This window comes from Dreissena polymorpha, chromosome 1, assembly GCF_020536995.1.
Source record: "Dreissena polymorpha isolate Duluth1 chromosome 1, UMN_Dpol_1.0, whole genome shotgun sequence".
Classification (NCBI taxonomy): domain Eukaryota; kingdom Metazoa; phylum Mollusca; class Bivalvia; order Myida; family Dreissenidae; genus Dreissena; species Dreissena polymorpha.
In genome coordinates this window covers 74955698-74980259 of record NC_068355.1, presented here as the reverse complement: position 1 = coordinate 74980259, position 24562 = coordinate 74955698, and the positions used below count along the sequence as shown (strand labels likewise).

The window sequence follows — 24562 nt, the reverse complement described above, 5'->3', positions numbered from 1 at the left end:
CTCTGTTGCAAGCGACTCTTTTGTCTTTTCTGATACTTCGCTTGACGCTCCTATTTTCTTCGGTGTACTCTTCTTGTGCTTTCACTTTTGCGTCGCGTGTTCTGCTGTTCTTTACACTTGCCTTCTTTTCGCGTCTTTGCTCAACTTTCTGAAGTGTCTATGCTGTCATCCACTACTTGTGGGTGTAAGAAGTGGGGCCCAATACTTCTTGGCATGTTGAAGTCACTACTTCTTTCACGTTCTGCCACTTCTGCTTTATCGTCCCTTCTTCAAGCAGCTCCTCTATGACCTGGAACTTGTTGGAGTGACCTTGAACTCTTCTTGCTTCCAGGTGTCTTTGAGAGTGGCAGTGTTGTACCGTTGGCGTTGGTTGGGCCCCCTGTCCAACTCTTCTTCAGCTTTAGTTTCAATCGGGCGACAAGGAGATGATGGTCCGAAGCCACGTCCGCTCCTCGTTTGACACGTACCTCCTCAAAAAGAGAGAGACGAAAACTCCATGCGATGCACAAGTGGTCAATCTGGTTCTTTGTTGACAGGTCTGGTGACACCAAAGTTGCCTTGTGTATCCTTCTGTGGTGGAAAACACTTCCTCCGATGACAAGGTTACTTGTGGCGAACAGGTCGGCGAATCTCTCCCCGTTGTCGTTCACCTCGCCTAACCCTTAATTTCCCATGATCTCCTCATATCCTCGGTTGTCACTGCCGATCTTGGCGTTGAAATCACCCATTAGAATAATGATGTTTCTATTTGGTCTGTCTTGTATGATGGTTGACAGTCTATTGTAGAAGTTGTCCTTCTCATCCTCTGTACTGTCGTTTGTTGGGGCGTAGCACTGGATTATGTCCATGTTGATCCTATTCTTCTTTGTAAGAAAAGAGGCCGTCATGATCCAAGGTCCGTGTGCCTCCCACCCGATTAGCGCTCTCTGTGCCGACTTGGAAAGCATTTGGGCTACTCCCTGGTTGTGTGCTGCATCCTCCTGCTCATGCCCCGAGAACAACAGTAACTCACCGGAAGTCAGTCGCTTCTGTCCAGAGCCAGTCCATCTTGATTCACTGATCCCTAGGATGGTGAGGTTGAACTTCCTCATCTCTGCGGCCACCTGTGTTGTTTTCCCGGTCTCATACATGGTTCGGACATTCCATGTACCGATGTTGGTAGTGGTCCTGGTGGAGATGATGGTCTTCGACCTGATGGCTTCCAGTTGACACTGGCTTTCAACGTCCGGCGTCGTACGTCCTCCAGCTGGAGGTCCACCTTCTCCCAGGTCCGTGATGTCTGTTGTTATTCTGTTCGGCATTTCTGTAGCAATAAGGTTTTAACAGGGTAGGGTAGCTAGCCCTACGCCCAACCCTCCTCCTTTTTCAGCGCGGGTTTGGGACCGTCCTTGGCGGAGACTTAATGGCAAGACAAACGCAGCAGCCCGTTGAAGAAGACATCTTTAAGAGAAGATGGTGATGGATAAAGTACACACTTCGCAAGCCTGCATCCAATAACACAATACAATCTCTCACCTATATACCCCAATAGAAGAGGTAGGCAGGGCGGGCTCAAACGTTCACATCTGCATGACCTTAATGAGTAAATGATAGATAAGCACGGAATATTTTAAAACTGCAACGGCTTTTGGCAGTTATGATTTTTTGTCTCTTTTATAAAAAGAAGTCACACAAATTTCTGTTTTAAAACCTCCCAAGGTGCTTAAACTGTCAGAAGTTGTGTGACCTTCGTTTGAAGATGATCGAACAGACCAAGTTTTGACTGCGAACGTTTGCAGAATTAGTATTTCTGTTTTGAGTAATACTCCCTTGACTTGATCACTGGTAAAATAAAAGGTCATGCATCATTATGTCATCATTTTAATGTCATCAAGAGTTCATGACCAACAGGATGTATTTTTAAGTTGTCAGTTTCTATAAATGGACCAAGTAACGTGGAATGGTAGACAGGCAGACGAAATACGAATCTATAAGTCCGACTGGATAGAATGGTTCATGTTCATGTCGTGTTGACTGTTATAGTTTCGACAGTATCAGTTTTTATCAATGTTTATAATGTTAGGTTATTTAGATAATATGCATTAATGCCGTAATCGATTGAATGTCAATATCTGTTCCAAATTACACGCTAAAATGTGTTGAAGGTTGTTCGTACATTATTACAAAAATAAATGAATACATTTGTCATAATCATTCAGTAACAAACGATAACATAAATCATCTCTAAAAGTCAACCGTGTCAGTTAATAGTTTTAATACATTATCTGTAACACACAATCGTGTAAGCAAAATAGAGAAGCATGTACATTTAAGCAAAAGTAACAATAATTGATATATATTTATATTGGTTTAACTTAAGTACACAAAAAAGCAGGTACGTCCAACTTTGTCACCCCTGATTGTAATAAATATGCAAAGCCAATCACCTGTTCATGCCAATCCATTCCTCTCTCTTAACAACATTAAACATTAACATACTACTACAGATTCGGATGCAATACCTTAAATTATCTCAGTGTAAAAATAAATATATTATACAAAATTATCATTCTATAATAAGTAATTGATAAAAAAATAATGACTTTACCTTTGTATAATAGTGAACATAATATTATTTAAATTCGTATAATAGCTAACTATATATATATATATATATATATATATATATATATATATAGTTCAAGATACAAAATATATGTATGTGTGTATCTCGACAAAACGATTTTCGATAGTCTGTTAACAAATACGAACTTTGCTTAAAAAATGTGTTCTCAAACTGCCTTATTCAGACACAATCACATACAAATGGAGACTGTTCTTAACAAGAGCACCGCCTTGCGGGTGCAGACCACTCATCTATTTTCTTTTTAAAGGTGAAGGGACTCTCATTTTCAATCACAAAGGAGGGAGGGGTGGAGTGAAGAGGGGTGTATAGTGTGGGGGTGTGGAATTTATTACATTATCTTCCAAAAATGCGGAAAAAAACGAAAAAATAAATAAATTCGGGGGGGAGTGGGGGGGGATTCTTGGGTGCGATGGTTGGATGTTATTTCAAACATAAAATAATAAAAATAAATATTTGTGTTTTTTAACCGTTTCAAAAAAAATATGGGGTATAGGGTGGGGGTGTGGTGGTAATTTGTGAGATGATCTTAAAAAAAAAATTACGGGGGGATTCGGGTGGGGGAGGGGGTTGGGGGGATTCTTGGGTGCGATGGTTGGACGGTATTTCAAACATAAAATAATAATTATAAATATTTGTGTTTTTTAACCGTTTAAAAAAAAAATTGGGGGTGGGGTGGGGGGGGGTATAGTGTGAGGTTGTGGTGGTCATTTGTGAGATGATCTTAAAAAAAAATTGGGGGGGAGGGAGGGGGGGAGGGGGGGGGGGGAAGAGCACGGGATGGTTTGGGTGGAGTCTATTGTGGTATGTCAGGTAAGAGTAGTTTTGTCAAAGTATCAATCAAATCTAATCATAAATAAAGAAGTTATGGCAATTTTAGCAAAATTTAATAATTTGACCTTGAGAGTCAAGGTCATTCAAAGGTCAAGGTAAAATTCAACTTGCCAGGTACAGTAACCTCATGATATCATGAATGTATTTGAAGTTTGAAAGCAATAGCCTTGATACTTATGAAGTAAAGTGGATCGAAACACAAAATTTAACCATATATTCAAAGTTACTAAGTCAAAAAAGGGCAATAATTCCGTAAAAATGACAACCAGAGTTATGCAACGTGTCCTTTTACTGTACCCTTATGATAGTTTGCGAGTGTTCCAAGTATGAAAGCAATATCTATGATACTTTAGGGGTAAAGTGGACCAAAACACAAAACTTAACCAAATTTTCAATTTTCTAAGTATAAAGGGCCCATAATTCCTTCCAAATGCCAGTCAGAGTTACATAACTTTTCCTGCACAGTCCCCTTATGATAGTTAATAAGTGTTGCAAGTATGAAAGCAATAGCTTTGATACTGTAGGAATAAAGTGGACCTAAACACAAAACTTAACCAAACTTTCAATTTTCTAAGTATAAAAAGGGCACATAATTCTGTCAAAATGCCAGTCAGAGTTACATTACTTTTCCTGCACAGTCCCCTTATGATAGATAGTAAGTGTTGCAAGTATGAAAGCAATAGCTTTGATACTTAAGGAATAAAATGGACCTAAACACAAAACTTAACCAAAATTTTCAATTTTCTAAGTATAAAAAGGGCACATAATTCTGTCAAAATACACGCCAGAGTTGTCTAACTTAGCCTGCCCAGTCCCCTCATGATAGTTAGTAAGTGTACCAAGTTTGAATGCAATAGCATTGATACTTTCTGAGAAAAGTGGACCTAAACGCAAAACTTAACCAAAATTTTCAATTTTCTAAGTATAAAAAGGGAACATAATTCTGTCAAAATGCAAGCCAGAGTTATCTAACTTTGCCTGCCCAGTCCCATCATGATAGTAAGTAAGTGTACCAAGTTTGAATGCAATAGCATTGATACTTTCTGAGAAAAGTGGACCTAAACGCAAAACTTAACCGGACGCCGACGCCAACGCCGACGCCGACGCCAAGGTGATGACAATAGCTCATAATTTTTTTTCAAAAAATAGATGAGCTAAAAATCAATATGCATCACTTCCAGCAAAATGTAACTGACAGCAATTATACTTAAGGCAGATATATATCTGTGTGCATCTTATGTGTCAAGCAGATGACAGTCTGACAATTATCAAACTGTCATCATGCAGATTTCCACTTCTTCATTGATCTACATTCACATGAGAAAGAGCACACATACAAGTTCAAGAGTTTTTCGAGCAAAAAATTCATTTACAAGCTCAATTTTGAACAGATTGACGGCAAAATGCATGTGCACTCTATATTTTACAAATCAAGAGGACAAACTGTGAGATAAAAATAAATCAGCATTTGGAAGATTGCTCTAAAAGTTGTGCTAATGATTGTTTGTAAATATCTACCAATAAAGAAATCAGTTTAACTGTTGATTTGATTAAAGAAGCAAGTGTGTTAACCTTAATTTAGCTAGCTTTCCATTGCAATCTGTAAAATATTTTCTAAGTATATACTAGAACAAATGAAAAACAATTTGATCTACGCCCCCATATTCAGTTGAAAGTATTTCTGCTAGTTAATTTGATTTTTTCATTGCAGTTTTCACCAGTATTTCAGTTATATCACAGCAGTTAACAAGCTCAGTTGTCCTGGGTAAGCTCATGAGTACCAGTAACAAAGCAAATACTTATGCAAGTAACAATTGCCAAACAGCGGTACGATGAGAATGGCCATGAAAACCAATTGGAATATCAAACAAAACATCATAGGATTTGTAGTCCAGCGTCCTATGAATTAAGCTAGCCTGCCAAGTTAAGTGTTTCGTAATAAAAAGTTATTTTCCTTAAAACCTTAGTCAAAAAGATTGAATTTGGTTAGTTTGGCATTGATATTTAAGGGGAACATTTAATTTAAATATGACTTTAACTTTACCTGAGATAAATATTTCCTTGACAGATTTATACATAAGGTCTAAAGATTAAACAAAACTTGACTGTTATATCTCAATGAAGAAGGTCATCCAAAGTAATTTGGGATACATAAGACACAGAAATATACATACATTCTGATAAAGTGTGCGTAAACTTTCAATATTTGTACACAATATACTTCTATGCAATCAATAACAAATCACATGTCTTTTTTTAACAATACTTGTTTAGCACTAATTGCTTGGAGCCATAAAAACTTGATATATGAAACTATAAGGTTACCTATCTTTGTGTTATTGGTAACATGAATGTTCTAAAAAAGGTTTTAAAAGATTAAAGATAAGTCTAAACCCCAGTTTTCAACTGCTACTGACTACTCCAATTATCAAAGCTTCAATCTACCCCCAACCAATCACTGCTGGTGACTACCAACATTTGAAAATATTAATTTAAGGGAATAAAAAGAAACAAGTTTTTTGCTTAAAACATGATTTTGAAAAGAATTTTGCTTTAAACATGTCTTAACATCACTGTTTTCATGAAGTAACCTTTATTCAAGTGTTGATTGTTTAACTCTAGTATCTGCAGAATATTTCATCAATATTTCATGATCAGCAGCGTCTGTGTACAGGATAGAGCTTCAACACAGTGTAAACTTCAAATCCAGATCAAAATGATTTATAATGTTAAAAATATATAACACTGTAAGTAAATGTGCACCTAAAGCGTATAACAAGAGAAGTAAGTCCATCAATATAGATACAGTCCATCCATGTTGATACTGTTCACTTAAGCTGATACATTTGATATATATTAACTCAGTTCATCTATATAGATGCAGTTTATTTTTATTGTTACAGTCCATCTATATTGATAAAGTCAATGTATATAAATACAATCCATTTGTATTGATACAGTCAACCTATATTGATACAATACCACTGGATATTGACACTGGTATAAACTTCATAAAATGTTATAATAATATTATATAACGTATACTAGCAGTATCCTCTGAGAAAACAATAATAAAAATTGATATACATATAACTTGCATTTAAATAAATTACCACTATGTGCATGATACAATAAAAAACAATTTAACAAACAAGACTTTCAAAATGTGTATACGTCATGCATCACAAGCATAAATCCTTACATCATACAAAGATGAAATGCAAGAAACAAAACAAATAATTGTTCTGCATGAAATGCAACTGAACTCTAGTTCTAATAGATACCATTACCATTCCACAAAAGACGACAAATTTTAAACAGCCGTCTGCAGAATGAGAAATCAGCAGTCTCCCCATTAGATGAATCTTGGTCAATCCGAAGTTGCTGATTAACTTAAACTTAACAAGCTTGTTAACTTTAAAATGTTTCCAATTTCCAGTCAGACTGCGTGTCTGACACCACTCATTGACAACTGTTTGTTGGACATTTGCCTCACATTCGTAAAGGGTTTGCAGTGAATGGAAATGAAACGAAAGAATAACAATTATACCTTACTGTATTGTTTATGTATTGTTTACGGCATGTTCTAAACTATCACTATGGATTAGCAATATATAGTGGCCATAATCCCTCTGTATATGTGGGGTCGTATTCCAGAAGCATATTAAGTTAGATTTCATTCTTATCCTTAAAATGGGAAATTTTCTTAAGTGTTTCATTTCCTATTGCAATAGTTTGGCATCAAGAATTGAAGCGAAATAGCATCATTATGTCAATGTTATTTTATGAATACCAAAAGAAACATGTGATTCCTTATCTAGTACAGAAATACAAAATATTGTAATTTTGAATTTAAGTGAAATTATTTAAGAAATGACTTAAGATGTTTCTGGAATACGACCCCAGATTTCTTTTTTAATATGCCTCAGGATATTTTTGTATTTTTGTTCAGAGTGAAAGGAACCACTTTGTTCATAATTATTTCAACATATGTCAAAATATAAAAAATACGTTCAATGTACGCTCTTGTCAATAAAATAGTAATTTCTCACACTAACACTATAGGGGTTTTCTTGAATGGCATATTTGTAATAACTGTTGATACCTTTTTTCAAAACATACATCAGATTTCAAATTATAATTTGTATGCAAAATCACAAATAAAGTCACACAAATTATAACAGGTCAATAAGAGAAAATCACATAGGATAAGTCTTGGATTAGTGACAGTGTAACGATGATAAATAAGTTAACTACCTATGTTAAGTTTGACTGAGGCATGAGACAATAAAAATATATTTCAGTATGAAAACAAGTTATGAATATAATTGTAAATGGTGAAAACGGAAATGTAAAAAATGACAAATGTTTCTGCATAAGGCTTAAATTGTTTGGTATAAAACATTATTATGCACAATACTAAATGGTGTACTTAAGATTTGCTTCTAATGCTTGTGCCAACAAATACGTGTAAGCCCATAATGATAGGGTAGTCCATAAACGTTATTTTTTATCAAGCACATGAGAACAACAATATATCTGAATAAACATACAAACAATATGAGGTACAAACATATAGATGCCATCGTAACTTCTCATCATATTGACAAATAACAGGTTACATCGACTTATATATGAATTACATATGTACTATAATTTTATGTCATAAGTGATCATGAGAAACATATTGGTGGAGCTACGAGTAAAAATACCTGTGTTCTGAGAAAACTGGGCATAATGCATATGCGTAAAGTGTCGTCCAAGATTAGCCTGTGCAGTACACACAGGCATATCAGGCACGACACTTTTCGCCTTAACTGGATTTTCGTGTAGAAGAGACTTCTTTTAAATGAAAAATACCATATTAGCGGAAAGTGTCGTCCCTGATTAGCCTGTGCGGACTGCACAGGCTAATCTGGGACGACACTTTACGCACATGCATTAAGCCCAGTTTTCTCAGACCACAACTCATATGACCAGGAATGAAATGTTAATACGATCATGACAGCAATCAATACATTTTACTTTTATTTCATGCATTTTGACAATAATTAAAAAATAGGCAAGCTTTGTGTATCATAATATGGAGTGGATTACAACATCAACAACATGACATCATATCATATGATTATGCAATTATCTCTTAAAGCTGTAGTGGAAAATGTGTTTGGTTTTCTGTGTCTGTATTGTTTAATTATATGCCTTAATCAAAATTGTATCCTTTGTTTTTTATAATTTAAGATATCAAATTTTACACTGAAATTTATTTTTATTTGGATTTTGATATACAAAATTATGAAATTGACTGCCCCAAAACTTGAAACTTAGCCAGTGTAAAATGATAAAACCTTAAAGAAAGATATGAAAAATATGTGTAATAATTACATCACAAAATAAAATTTAAGTACCATCTAACAGAAAGCTTTGATTCCTGACTTAATATAATGCCACAGCAAATTGAATTCCCTTGGCTCTATCAACAGGGCCAGTAATACCATACTTTATCATATATAAACTTATATAAACCGGGTATGCAAGCTTGTTCAAATGCCCCTTATACAAAGCATAACCCTTCTGTGACCCCTTTTCTGAGGACTTTAGACAACAAGCAGATTTCTTAATTGCTAAAATTGTCACCACAAAACAGAAATAAGCAATATTCCATTTAAGTCCTCACTAATGACAAAGTTAAGGACTTATTTCTCATAATAAATGTGCACGTTTTTCTTCATTTTACTCGTAAGTTTCCTAATGTTGAAGTTCCCACACATATACAAGAACAAGGAATCAAGAGCGAATAGTACTCGTTATTCTGAAGTATTTCACAAACTTCATAACGAGTCCCATGATGAAGAACCAGAGGTTACGAGCTATTTGAGAGCGAGCTTTCAATGTCCGTCATATCACAACAGCCAGGATTGTGTTGAATGTGTAGCGAATGTTTCTCAACCTGAAAAATATATATCATGACATGTTGTTGTTTGTTGAATTTATATTATTCAATCAAGTAAATACTTTAAAAGTGCATGCATGTTTGAGCGATTGCAAGAAAATGAAGCATGAAATATTGCATATAGCTTGGAAACAATTTAAGTGTCATTTTGAAAGGAAACAAAAGCTGTGTTTGTGAAACACAATGACCTCTACTGCGTCACATTGAAGCCATATATTTGAGCTTTAACCTTGAATGATGACCTTGACCTTTCACCACTCAAATTTGCAGCTCCATGATATACACATGCATGCCAAATATCAAGTTGCTATCATCAATATTGCAAAAGTTATGATCAAGGTTAAAGCTTTGGGACAGAAACACACATACAATGACAGGCAGACACATACAACGACAGACAGACAGGCCAAAAACAATACATTGACAGACAGACAGGACGAAAAAAAATACCCCCGATCATTCGATCCAGGGGCATATAAATCTTAAATAAAAGCTGATAGAGTTGGGTTAAGTATAAGTGTATTTCAAACATTTACTACAATATATCATTATTTAGGAGAATCTGAAATAATCATAATCATCTAATAAAGGGGGTCTCACACTGACAATTTAACTAGAAATTAGAATTGGAACAAGATATGTGTTTGTCAAAAACACAATGGCCCCTATTTGTGCCGCTTTGAAGCCATATATTTGACCTTTGACCTTGAAGATGACCTTGACCTCTCACCACTCAAAATGTGCAGCTCCATGAGATACACATGCATGTCAAATATCAAGTTGCGATCTTCAATAATGCACAAGTTATTGCAAAACTTTAACCAAGGTTAAAGTTTTGGGACACACACAATGAATGACAGACAGACAGGCCAAATCAATATGCCCCCGATCTTTCGATCCGGGGGCATAAAAACCAAACAACACCAGGTCACAACGTCACAGTATCATTTTAGCCCAATCTGGGTTTCTTTAACGATTGGATTTTGTTACTTTGACTTGGTATTGATTTCTCAAATTACAGACTTAATCACCAGAATATGCTGCAGATGCTTTGATTAACCACTTTTATTTTATGCTTTCCGGTGGTTTATAGAGAAATATCAGTGAATTAAAACTGATAATTTCACTGTTTCAAACAATGAAAATTATCAGTGAAAATTATCGAAAATTTTCACTGTTTATGTTAAATGACGTCACTTTTTTGACGAAATGACGTCATTTTCCCGACGAAATTCTTTAGTTTAACTCTTTAACAATGTATATAAACTGTGAAATAAAGCATAAAATAAAAAGAAAATTTGTTGGGTTCGGTGGATTATCGATTTTAATTCACTCGTGACCATATAAAATATATATTTTCACTCGTGGCTGCGCCACTCGTGAAATTATTATTTTATATGATCACTCGTGAATTAGAATCGATAATCCACCGAATCCAACAAATATCCTCTATACAATCACTATGTAGAATATAATATTAAGAATGCACAAAAAACAACACAGAGATAAAGGAAACATCCTGTGAAGTCATTAGTGATTCCTGCTAACTTTAATCAATATAGAGACAACTAAGTTAGCATTGAATACAAATAATCTTTTTACAAATAATCTTTTTTAGCAAGGCTTAAAAAACCTAAACATTAAGCCTTTGCCAGTGAAACTTGAATAACAAGCCTAAGTGATCAAAACCCTGAACCATAAGCCGTGGTAAGAGGAACCTGGACCATAAGCCTTGCCGAGCCAAACCTGAACTATGAGCCTTGCCAAATGAAACCTGAACTATTAGCCTTGCCAAATGAAAACTGAACTATTAGCCTTGCCAAATGAAACCTGAACTATTAGCCTTGCCAAATGAAAAATGAACTATTAACCTTGCCAAGTGAAACCTGAACTATAAGCCTTGCCAAATGAAACCTGAACTATTAGCATTGCCAAATGAAAACTGAACTATTCACCTTGCCAGTTGAAACCTGAACTATTAGCCTTGCCAAATGAAAACTGAACTAGTAGCCTTACCAAGTGAAACCTGTACCATATGCCTTGCCAGGAAAAAAACCTGAACAATAAGCCGTGCTGAGTGAAACCTGAACAATAAGCCTTGCCGAGTGACACCTGAACCATAAGCATTGCAGAGTGAAACCAGAACCATAAACTGTGGTGAGTGAAGCCTGAACCATAAGCCGTGATGCGTGAAACTTTAACAATACGCCTTGCCAAGTGAAACCAGAACCATACGACTTTGTGAGAGGAACCTGAACCATAAGCCTTGCCAAATAAAACTGAACCATTAGTCTTGCAAAATAAAAACTGAACCATAAGCTTTGCAGAGTGAAACCTTGACCATAAGCCTTGCCAAATGAAAACTGAACCATCAGTCTTGCCAAGTGAAACCAGAAACATAAGCCTTGAAGAGTGAAACCAGAACCATAAGCCTTCCGAGTGAAACTGAACCATAAGCCTTCCGAGTGAAACTGAACCATAAACCCTGCCGAATGAAACCTTGGCAAGAGTGACTTGAACAATATAAATGAGTATGCATTAAATTGTTGCATCTTTTTATCCTTTCCATACAAGATACATTAGTTTCAATCTCAATATGTTTCGACAAGTATCTTGTACGTTTATTGATCAAATAGTTTGTTTAAAAATAACATATGACAGAACAAGAGATGTGTTTGTCAGAAACACAAGGCCCCCTCCTGCGCCGCTTTGAAGCCATATATTTGACAATCGACCTTGAAGGATGACCTTGATTTTTCACCACTCAAAATGTGCAGCTTCATGAGATACACATGGATGCCAAATATCAAGTTGCTATCTTCAATATTGCAAAAGTTTTGTCCAATTTTAAAGTTTTCGGACGGATGGACAGACTGAAAGACAGACGGACTGACAGACAGTTCAATTGCTATATGCCACCCTACCGGAGGCATAAAAACATGATCAACAGCACATGATCACATGTCAACAAATGTCTTTATATTATACCGACAGATTTATTCCAGCTATGCTGAAGTTTCCATTTGGTTTAGTAATTGGGGTGAAAATGGCGGTTTGTTTTTTGAAAACGTACAACTGATGATGATCACCGTCCGGCGTCATACGTCCTCCAGCTGGAGGTCCACCTTCTCTCAGGTCCGTGATGTATGTTGTTATTCTGTTCGGTGTTTCTGTAGCAATAAGGTTTCAACAGGGTAGGGTAGCTAGCCCTACGCCCAACCCTCCTCCTTTTTCAGCGCAGGCTTGGGACCGTCCTTGGCGGAGACTTAAAAGCAAGACAAACGCAGCAGCCCGTTAAAGAAGACATCTTTCAGAGAAGATAGTGATGGATAAGTTACACACTTCGCAAGCCTGCATCCAATAAGACAATACAATCTCTCACCTAGATACCCCAATAGAAGAGGTAGGCAGGGCGGGCTCAAACGTTCACATTTGCATGACCTTAATGAGAAAATGATAGATAAGCACGGAATATTTTAAAACGGCAACGGCTTTTGGCAGTTATGATCTTTTGTCTCTTTTAAAAAAAGAAGTCACGCAACTTTGTGTTTTAAAACCTCCTAAACTTCTAGGTGCTTAAACTGTCAGAAGTTGTGTGACCTTCGTTTGAAGATGATCGAACAGAACAAGTTTTGCCTACGAATGTTAGCAGAATTAGGGCTCTTTAGTCTGTTTTTCCGCTATATAGTACATGCATGAAGCACCACAGTTTTGAATTTCGATCAAGCGTCACCGTTGATTGATCATTGGATTATCCTTAAGAAAATAACCTTTACTGTAACACTGTTTGGCTGAATAGTGGCCGTGTGTCTATTTGCCCATTGTCGAATATATACTGGATTTGTATGGATGAGTCCATACCTGTGTTGGAGGAATCCCTGTCAGTGACACATTTCCAGTTTATTAAGCATTGACACATACGACTTAGTTAAAAAGTAACTTAACACTGCCAATTCAAACTTAATTATCCTGTTATGTACTTTTCAAGTTGTTGCTGAATTAAGACTTAATTCAGCAACAACTTGAAAAGTACATAACAGGAATTTAAGTATTTCTGTTTTGAGTAATACTCCCTTGACTTGATCACTGGTAAAATTAAAGGTCATGCATCATTACGTCATCATTTTAATGTCATCAAGAGTTCATGACCAACAGGATGTATTTTTAAATTGTCAGTTTTTACAGATGGACAAAGTAACGTGGAATGGTAGACAGGCAGACGAAATACGAATCTATAAGTCCAACTGGATAGAATGGTTCATGTTCATGTCGTGTTGACTGTTGAAATTCGACAGTATCAGTTTTTATCTATGTTTATAATGTAAGGTTATTCATATAATATGCATTAATGCCGTAATCGATTGAATGTCAATATCTGTTCCAAATTACACTCTAAAATGTGTTGAAGGTTGTTCTTACATTATTACAAAAATAAATGAATACATTGGTCATAATCATTCAGTAACAAACGATAACATAAATCATCTCTTAAAGACAACCGCGTCAGTTTATAGTTTTAATACATTAAATGTAACATACAATCATGTTAGCATAATAGAGAAGCATGTACATTTTAGCAAAAGAAACAATAATTGATATATAATTATATTGGTTTAACTTAAGTACACAAAAAAGCAGGTACGTCCTTTTGACAACTTTGTCACCCCTGATTGTAATAAATATGCATAGCCAACCACCTGTTCATGCCAATCCATTCCTCTCTCTTAACAACATTAAACATTAACATACTACTACAGATTCGGATGCAATACCTTAAATTATCTCAGTGTAAAAATAAATATATTATACAGAATTATCATTCTATAATAAGTAATTGATAAAATAATAATGACTTTACCTTTGTATAATAGTGAACCTAATATTATTTAAATTCGTATAATAGCTAACTATATATATATAGTACAAGATACAATATATATGTATGTGTGTATCACGACAAAACGATTTTGATAGTCTGTTAAAACTGTATTTTAATACGAACTTTGCTAAAAAATGTGTTCTCAAACTGCCTTATTCAGACACAATCACATACAAATGGAGACTGTTCTTAAAAATCAATAAGTATCACTTCCAGCAAATGTAATTGACAGCAACTATTCTTAAGGCAGATATATTTCTGTGTGCATCTTATGTGTCAAGCAGATCACAGTCTGACAATTATCAAATTGTCATCATGCAGATTTCCACTTCTTCACTGATCTACATTCACATGAGAAAGAGCACACATACAAGTTCAAGAGTTTTTCGAGCAAAAAATTCATTTACAAGCTCAATTTTGAACAGATTGACGGCAAAATGCATGTGCACTCTATATTTTACAAATCAAGAGGACAAACTGTGAGATAAATATAAAGCAGCATTTGGAAGATTGCTCTAAAAGTTGTGCTAATGAATGTTTGTAAATACTAACCAATGAAGAAATCCATTTAACTGTTGATTTGGTTAAAGAAGCAAGTGTGCCAACCTTAATTTAGCTAGCTTACCATTGCAATCTGTAAAATATTTTTTAGTAAATACTAGTACAAATGAAAAACAATTTGATCTACGCCCCCATATTCAGTTGAAAGTATTTCTGCTAGTTAATTTGATTTTTTCATTGCAGTTTTCACCAGTATTTCAGTTATATCACAGCAGTTAACAAGCTCAGTTGTCCTGGGTAAGCTCATGAGTACCAGTAACAAAGCAAATACTTATGCAAGTAACAATTGCCCAACAGCGGTACGATGAGAATGGCCATGAAAACCAATCGGAATATCAAACAAGACATCATAAGATTTGTAGTCCAGCGTCCTATGAATTGAGCTAGCCTGCCAAGTTAAGTGTTTCGTAATAAAAAGTTATTTTCCTTAAAACCTTAGTCATAAAGATTGAATTTGGTTAGTTTGGCATTGATATTTAAGGGGAACATTTAATTTAAATATTACTTTAACTTTACCTGAGATAAATATTTCCTTGACAGATTTATACATAAGGTCTAAAGATGCAAGAAAACATGTTATATCTCAATGAAGAAGGAAATCCAAAGTAATTTGGGACACATAAGACACAGAAATATACATACATTCTGATATTGTGTGAGTAAACTTTCAATATTTGTACACAATATACTTCTATGCAATCAATAACAAATCACATGTCTTTTTTTTATAATACTTGTTTAGCACTAATTGCTTGGAGCCATACAAACTTGATATATGAAACTAAAAGGTTACCTATCTTTGTGTTATTGGTAACATGAATGTTCTAAAGAAGGTTTTAAAAGATTAAGGATACGTCTAAACCCCAGTTACCAACTGCTACTGACTACTCCAATTATCAAAGCTTCAATCTACCCCAATCAATCACTGCTGGTGACTACCAACATTTGAAAATATTCATTTAAGGGAATAAAACAAGTATTTTGTTTAAAACATGATTTTGAAAAGAATTTTGCTTAAAACATGTGTTAACATCACTGTTTTCATGAAGCAACCTTTATTCAAGTGTTGATTGTTTAACTCTAGTATCTGCAGAATATTTCATCAATATTTCATGATCAGCAGCGTCTGTGTACAGGATAGCGCTTCAACACAGTGTAAACTTCAAATCCAGATCAAAATGATTTATAATGTTAAAAATATATAACACTGTAAATAAATATGCACCTAAAGCGTATAACAAGAGAAGTAAGTCCATCAATATAGATACAGTCCATCCATGTTGATACTGTTCACTTAAGCCGATACATTTGATAAATATTAACTCAGTTCATCTATATGGATGCAGTTTATGTTTATTGTTACAGTCCATCTATATTCATAAAGTCAATGTATATAAATACAATCCATTTGTATTGATACAGTCAACCTATATTGATACAATACCACTGGATATTGACACTGGCATAAACATCATAAAATGTTATTATAATATTATATAACTTATACTAGCAGTATCCTCTAAGAAAACAATAATAAAAATTGATATACATATAACTTGCATTTAAATAAATTACCACTATGTGCATGATACAATTCAACACAATTTGACAAACAAGACTTTCAAAATGTGTATACGTCATGCATTACAAGCATAAATTCTTACATCATACAAAAATGAAATGCAAGAAACGAAACAAATAACTGTTCTGCATGAAATGCAACTGAATTCTAGTTCTAATACATACCATTACCATTCCACAAAAGACGAAAACAGCCGTCTGCGGAATGAGAAATCAGCAGTCTCCCCATTAGATGAATCTTGGTCCATCCGAAGTTGCTGATTAACTTTAACTTACCAAGCTTGTTAACTTTAAAATGTTTCCAATTTCCAATCAGACTGCGTGTCTGACACCACTCAAATGTTTGTTGGACATTTGCCTCACATTTGTACAGGTTTTGCAGTGAATGGAAATGAAACGAAACAATAACAATTATACCTTACTGTATTGTTAATGTAATGTTTACGGCATGTTCTAAACTATCACTATGGATTAGCAATATATTTTGGCCATAATCCCTCTGTATACTTGGGGTCGTATTCCAGAAGCATCTTAAGTTAGATTTTATTTTTATCCTTAAATTGGGAAATTTTCTTAAGTGTTTCATTTCCTATTGCAATAGTTTGGCATCAAGAATTACATCGAAATAACATCATTATATCAATGTTATTTTAGGAAAACCAAAAGAAACATGTGATTCCTTATCTAGTACAGAAATACAAAACATTGTAATTTTGAACTTTAGTAAAATTATTTAAAAAATGACTTCAGATGTTTCTGGAATACGACCCCAGATTTCTTTTTTATATGCCTCTGGATATTTTTGTATTTTTTTTCAGAGTGAAAGGAACCACTTTGTTCATAATTATTTCAACACATGTCAAAATGTAAAAATACGTACAATGTACACACTTGTCAATAGAATATTAATTTCTTACACTAACACTATAGAGGTTTTCTTTAATGGCATATTTGTATTAACTGTTGATACCTTTTTTCAAAACATACATCAGATTTCAAAGTATAACTTGTATGCAAAATAACAAATAAAGTCACACAAATTATAAAAGGTCAATAAGAGAAAATCACGTAGGATTAGTCTTGGATTAGTGACAGTCTAATGATGATAAATAAGTTTACTACCTATGTTAAGTTTGACTGAGGCATGAGACATCAAAAATATATTTCAGTATGAAAACAAGTTATGAATATAATTGTAAATGGTGAAAACGAAAATTTAATAAATGACAAATGTTTCTTCACAAGGCTTAAATTGTTTGGTATAAAACATTATCATGCACAATACTAAATGGTGTACTTTAGATTTGTTTCTAATGCTTGTGTCAACAAATAAGTGTAAGCCCATAATGATCTGGGAGTCCATAAACGTTATTGTTTATCAAGCACATGAGAACAACAATATTTCTGAATAAACATACAAACAATATAAGGTGCAAACATATAGATACCATCGTAACTTCTCATCATATTGATAAATAACAGGTCACATCGACTTATATATGAATTACATATGTACTATAATTTTATGTCATAAGTGATCATGAGAAACATATTGGTGGAGCTACGAGTAAAAATACCTGTTACATATGAGTCGTGTTCTGAGAAAACTGGGCATAATGCATATGCGTAAAGTGTCGTCCAAGATTAGCCTGTGCAGTTCACTCAGGCATATCAGGCACGACACTTTTCGCCTTAACTGGATTTTCGTGTAGAAGAGACTTCCTTTAAATGAAAAATACCATATAAGCGGAAAGTGTTGTCCCTGATTAGCCTGTGCGGACTGCCCAGGCTAATCTGGGACGACATTTTACGCACATGCATTAAGCTTAGTTTTCTCGGAACACAACTCATATGACCATGAATTGAAATGTTAATATGATCATGACAGCAATCAATAAATTTTACTTTTATTTCATGCATTTTGACAATAATTAAAAAATATGCAAGTTTTGTGTGTCATAATATGGAGTGGATTACAACATCAACAACATGACATCATATCATATGATTATGCAATTATCTCTTAAAGCTGTAGTGGAAAATGTGTTTGGTTTTCTATGTCTGTGTTGTTTAATTATATGACTTAATCAAAATTGTATCCTTTGTTTTTTATACTTTAATATATCAAATTTTACACTGAAATTTATTTTTATTTTGATAAACAAAATTATAAAATGTACTGCCCCAAAACTTGAAACTTAGCCAGTGTTAAATTATAAAACCTTAAAGAAAGATATGAAATATATGTGTAATCATTACATCACAAAATAAAATCTAAGTACCATCTAACAGAAAGCTTTGATCCCTGACTTAATATAATGCCACAGCAAATTGATTTGCAATTCCCTTGGCTCTATCAACAGGGCCAGTAATACCATTGAACTTTATCATATATATACTTGTATATACCAGGTATGCATGCTTGTAACAAAGCGTAACCCTTAACACTCTGTGACACCTTTTTTGAGGATTTTAGACAACAAGCAGATTTTATAATTGCTCAAATTGTCACCACAAAACAGAACTATACAATATTCCATTAAAGCCCTAACTTATGACTTATTTCAAATATCACTTCCATTCAGTCATCCCATTCAAAGACACAAGATATTATTTCTCATAATAAATGTGCACTTTTTTCTTCATTTTACTCATAAGTTTCCTCCTGTTGAAGTTCACACCCATATACAAGAACGAGAAATCAAGAGCGAATGGTACTTGTTATTCTGAAGTATTTCACAAACTTCATAACGAGTCCCATGATGAAGAACCAGAGGTTTCGAGCTATTTGAGAGCGAGCTATCAATGTCCGCCATATCACAACAGCAAGGATTGTGTTGAATGTGTAGCGAATGTTTCTCAACCTGAAAAATATATATCATGACATGTTGTTGTTTGTTGGATTTATATTATTCAATCAAGTAAATACTTCAAAAGTGCATGCATGTTTGAGCGGTTGCAAGAAAATGAAGGCATGAAATATTGCATATAGCTTGGAAACAATGAAGGTGTCATTTTGAAAGGAAACAAGAGTTGTGTTTGTGAATCACAATGACCCTTACTGCACCACTTTGAAGCCATATATTTGACCTTTAACCTTGAATGATGACCTTGACCTTTCACCACTCAAATGTGCAGCTCCATGATATACACATGCATGCCAAATATCAAGTTGCTATCATCAATATTGCAAAGTTATGATCAAGGTTTAAGCTTTGGGACATAAACACACATACAATGACAGGCAGACACATACAATGACAGACAGACAGGCCATAAAACAATACATTGACAGACAGACAGGCCAAAAACAATACATTGACAGACAGACAGGACAAAAACAATATGCCCTGATCATTCGATCCAAATAAATCTTAAATAAAAGCTGGTAGAGTTGGGTTAAGTATAAGTGTATTTCAAACATTTACTACAATATATCATTACTTAGGAGAATCTGAAATTATCATAATCATCTAATAAAGGGGGTCTCACACTGACAATTTAACTAGAAATTAGAATTGGAACAAGAGATGTGTTTGTCAGAAACACAATGGCCCCTATTGTGCCGCTTTGAAGCCATATATTTGACCTTTAACCTTGAAGATGACCTTGAACTCTCAGCACTCAAAATGTGCAGTTCCATGAGATACACATGCATGCCAAATATCAAGTTGCTATCTTCAATAATGCACAAGTAATTGCAAAACTTTAACCAAGAATAAAGTTTTGGGACACGCACAATGAATGACACACAGACAGGCCAAAAACAATATGCCCCCGATCTTTTGATCCGGGGGCATAAAAACCAAACAACACCAGGTCACAACGTCACAGTATCATTTTGGCCCAATCTGGGTTTCTTTAACGACTGGATTTTGTTACTTTGACTTGGTACTGATTTCTCAAATTACAGACTTAATCACCAGAATATGCTGCAGATGCTTTGATTAACCACTTACAATCACTATGTAGAATATAATATTAAGAATGCACGAGAAACAACACAGAGATAAATGAAACATCCTGTGAAGTCATTAGTGATTCCTGCTAACTTTAATCAATATAGAGACAACTAAGTTAGCATTGAATACAAATAATCTTTATACAAATAATCTTATTTAGCAAGGCTTAAAAAAACTAAACCTTAAGCCTTTGCCAGTGAAACTTGAATAACAAGCCTAAGTGATGAAAACCCTGAACCATAAGCCGTGGTAAGAGGAACCTGGACCATAAGCCTTGCCGAGTGAAACCTGAACTATTAGCCTTGCCAAATGAAACCTGAACTATTAGCCTTGCCAAATGAAAACTGAACTATTAATCTTGCCAAGTGAAACCTGAACTATTAGCCTTGCCAAATGAAAACTGAACTATTAGCCTTGCCAAGTGAAACCTGTACCATATGCCTTGCCGGAAAAACCTGAACAATAAGCCGTGCTGAGTGAAACCGGAACCATAAACTGTGGTGAGTGAAGCCTGAACCATAAGCCGTGATGCGTGAAACTTTAACCATACACCTTGCCAAGTGAAACCCGAACCATAAGACTTTGTGAGAGGAACCTGAACCATAAGCCTTGCCAAATAAAAACTGAACCATTAGTATTGCCAAATAAAAACTGAACCATAAGCTTTGCAGAGTGAAACCTTGACCATAAGCATTGCCAAATGAAAACTGAACCATCAGTTTTGCCAAGTGAAACCTGAACCATAAGCCTTGAAGAAAGAAACCAGAACCATAAGCGTTCCGAGTGAAACTGAACCATAAGCCTTCCGAGTGAAACTGAACCATAAGCCTTCCAAGTGAAACTGAACCATAAACCCTGCGAAATGAAACCTGAACAATAATCCTTGACAAGAGTGACTTGAACCATATAAATTATAATATTATTATATTAATTATTTATTTATAATTAATTATAATAATTATATAATTATGCATTAAATTGTTGCATCTTTTTATCCTTTCCATACAAGATACATTAGTTTCACCCTCAACTCCAATATGTTTCGACAAGTATCTTGTACTTTTATTGATCAAATCGTTTGTTTAAAAACAACATATGACAGAACAAGAGATGTGTTTGTCAGAAACACAATGCCCCCTACTGCGCCGCTTTGAAGCCATATAATTGACCTTTGACCTTGAAGGATGACCTTGACCTTTCACCACTCAAAATGTGCAGCTTCATGAGATACACATGGATGCCAAATATCAAGTTGCTATCTTCAATATTGCAAAAGTTATGTCCAAATTTAAAGTTTTCAGACGGATGGACAGACTGACAGACAGATGGACTGACAGACAGTTCAACTGCTATATGCCACCCTACCGGAGGCATAAAAACATGATAAACAGCACATGATCACATGTCAATAAATGTCTTCATATTATACCGACAGATTTATTCCAGCTATGCTGACGTTTCTATTTGGTTTAGTAATTGGGGTGAAAATGGCGGTTTGTTTTTTGAAAACGTACAACTGATGATGAAAAAAACAAAAATACTTAAGTTGTTAATAAATGAAGCCATACTTTTTAAGATGTGCCTTTGCAGCTGGTACTCCAGAAAGGTCCTCATTCAGTAGATACTTCTTTGTTCCAAGGCAGTAGTTCTCCATGTATGTAGGCCAGTGCAGGGGTCGCGGGTCAAAGTAGAAGGTCTGTTAAGGTACATAGAAATATAGTTGGGGTTTGAAGATAAGATATAGTGTTTTTATTTCAACATTTTGGGAATAGGGCTGGGTTCATTTGGATTGTGAAAAATTGCGGTGTTTTGACTAAAATTGAGAAATAAATATTATTGCTGTATTGTTAAATAAGTCGGGCAGGAACGGATTTTTCGAGCGCCCGCAGATGATCATGCCCTCGAAAACGTGTATTATCCCTATATTGCTGTATTGTTAAATAAGTCTTGCTTCAAAACTGAGCAGTAAAGTGTTTTCAGTATTATATTTACTAGGGTTCACCTTGTAGAGCTGCATGGGAAATTAATTTAATGTTGAATTCTTAAAAAATATTATTTTGTAAACCCTCAATTGGGAATTTTTAGGTCCCATTTGGGAAAAAAACAACAACCTTTTTTCTATTGGGAGAGGGGCCAAATACTGGCTTTGAATTTGAATAAAAAAATACACTGGTGTGGGTTAGAAGATAAATGTAAATGGAAAATGGTTTCAAGTAGTGCAGGTTTGAATATAATTGACGATGGATTCGTGAAGTGTGTGTCTAAAGATAAATGTGCATTGTTTCAAAAAATGTGGGTTTAAAGATAAATGTAAATGTTATCAAGTAGCAGGGTTTGAAAATAAATGAAAAATGATTTCAAGTATTGCAGATATGAAGACATATCAATTTGAAGAATAATCTGAATTATTTCAAGTATTGTGGATTGAAAAATGAACATGAATAATTTGTAGTTGTGGATTGATTGAAGTATAGTGACTGTGAGTTTGAATATCAATGTGGATTGTCAAAATTAAGTGTGGGTTTGAAGATCAATGTAATGTTTCAATAACTTTTGGTTTGAATATTACTGTAAACAAGTCAAAGTATTGAGTTTGCATTAAGACATTCACATTGCCTAAAATAAAAGTCTATTTACTACTAAATGTACCTAAAAAAGTATATAATTTAGTGTACTTACATTTTTCACAAGACAGGAAGAATCTAGACTTCAGGATAGTGACAACATAACAATAATGTACTTTAGACTAGTGAAACTCGACATCTTGCAAATACTTACATAAATTTGTAATTAATTAACCTGATTCAAGTTATCTGTCAGTACATATTGAGGTTATCAAATTAAAGTGCAAAATCTAGTATAGGATTGACATAGATTTGCTTCTTTATAATACTATTATTTAGAGTTATGCATAGTGTCAATTTTAGTTTTGGGACCATTTCATATAATAAATCAACATTTAAACAGTAAAACACATGGACTGTTAAATCATTGTATTGCTGTGTAATAAACAATCCACTTCTTTTTTACTATATTTGAATACAAAATGGACAGCTAACAACATTCAGCATATTAACATTTTAACACAATAATAATTTTTAAGTCTCTAGGATATAAAACAGAAAAAAGTCTTCAAACAGGACAGATAATATTACCTAGCACCATTAATATTAAAACAATTTCGGATGATTAAGCTCCCTTGGAAAGGGGTAAGCTAGGAGATAACAGGTAACGTATTTATGACATTTAACCAATGTGTGGTCCACACTCATGATAATGTGTTGAGTCAATGATATTATGACCCCCGAAATAAGAAGTAGACCATCTTGATATTAAATCTATATTACTGGTACACAGGTTAAAATCTATTTTTATCAAAATGTGATAAAATGGGAATATTAAAATATATTTATCTGATACACCTAGAAAAGTGGGTCTGTGTTTCATGTCACCGTTTTAGTACAACTGATATAGAACAATGCATCACACCTTTTAAACAGTATATAATCATCATCGATTCATGATAACTTATATAACATGATAAGTTATGTAGGTGAAGTCTCATTGATCAAAGCGTGATACATAGGGCAAAATGTTAATATGTATAATGAAGAATATGTGACATGAATTCTTGATACATGGACAAAGTCTGTGTAAACTTAGTTGTTGCTAACGAGTAAAGGAGTTAGTACAGGTAACACGAGCTCAACCAGAGATTTAACACAAAATAGCTGTGCCTTACCCCATGCTGGCATTCAAACTGTCTTTTTTACATAAGTGGTATAAAATTTACGTTCATAATTTAAATTCATGTATTTTGCCTCACCTGCAAATTTAAACTAATATCTGTTTGATGAAATTGGTGAAAAAGATTATGTTAAACAAGAGATGTGTTTGTCCGAAACACAATGCCCCCTACTGCGCCACTTTGAAGCCATATATTTGACATTTGACCTTCAAGGATAACCCTGACCTTTCACCGCTCAAAATGTGCAGCTCCATGAGATACACATGCATGCCAAACATCAAGTTGCTATCTTCAATAGTGCAAAAGTTATGACCAAGGTTTGAGTTTTGGGACAGAATGACAGAATGACAGAATAACAGACGGACAGGCCTAAAACAATATACCCCTGATCATTCGATCCGGGGGCATAAACATAATTTCT

General features: G+C 34.4%; 1 protein-coding gene across 5 annotated transcripts in view; it reads right to left on the bottom strand.

The window, feature by feature from the left end:
• Positions 1-8309: 8309 nt before the first annotated feature.
• The window catches only part of LOC127835630 (fatty acyl-CoA reductase 1-like), a 40205-nt gene continuing 23952 nt past the window's right edge, over positions 8310-24562 (bottom strand). For 3 of the 5 annotated variants that reach the window (XM_052362076.1, XM_052362069.1, XM_052362084.1), the window contains 2 exons: positions 21962-22089; positions 13914-19295 (listed from right to left, as the gene is read on the bottom strand). In XM_052362076.1, coding sequence (XP_052218036.1) covers positions 19133-19295; positions 21962-22089 — 291 coding nt within the window. In that variant the 3' untranslated portion in view covers positions 13914-19132. Of the gene's footprint in view, positions 9408-13913; positions 19296-21961; positions 22090-24562 lie in introns of those variants that run through there. The other 2 variants (XR_008028551.1, XM_052362094.1) reach the window with 2 other exon arrangements.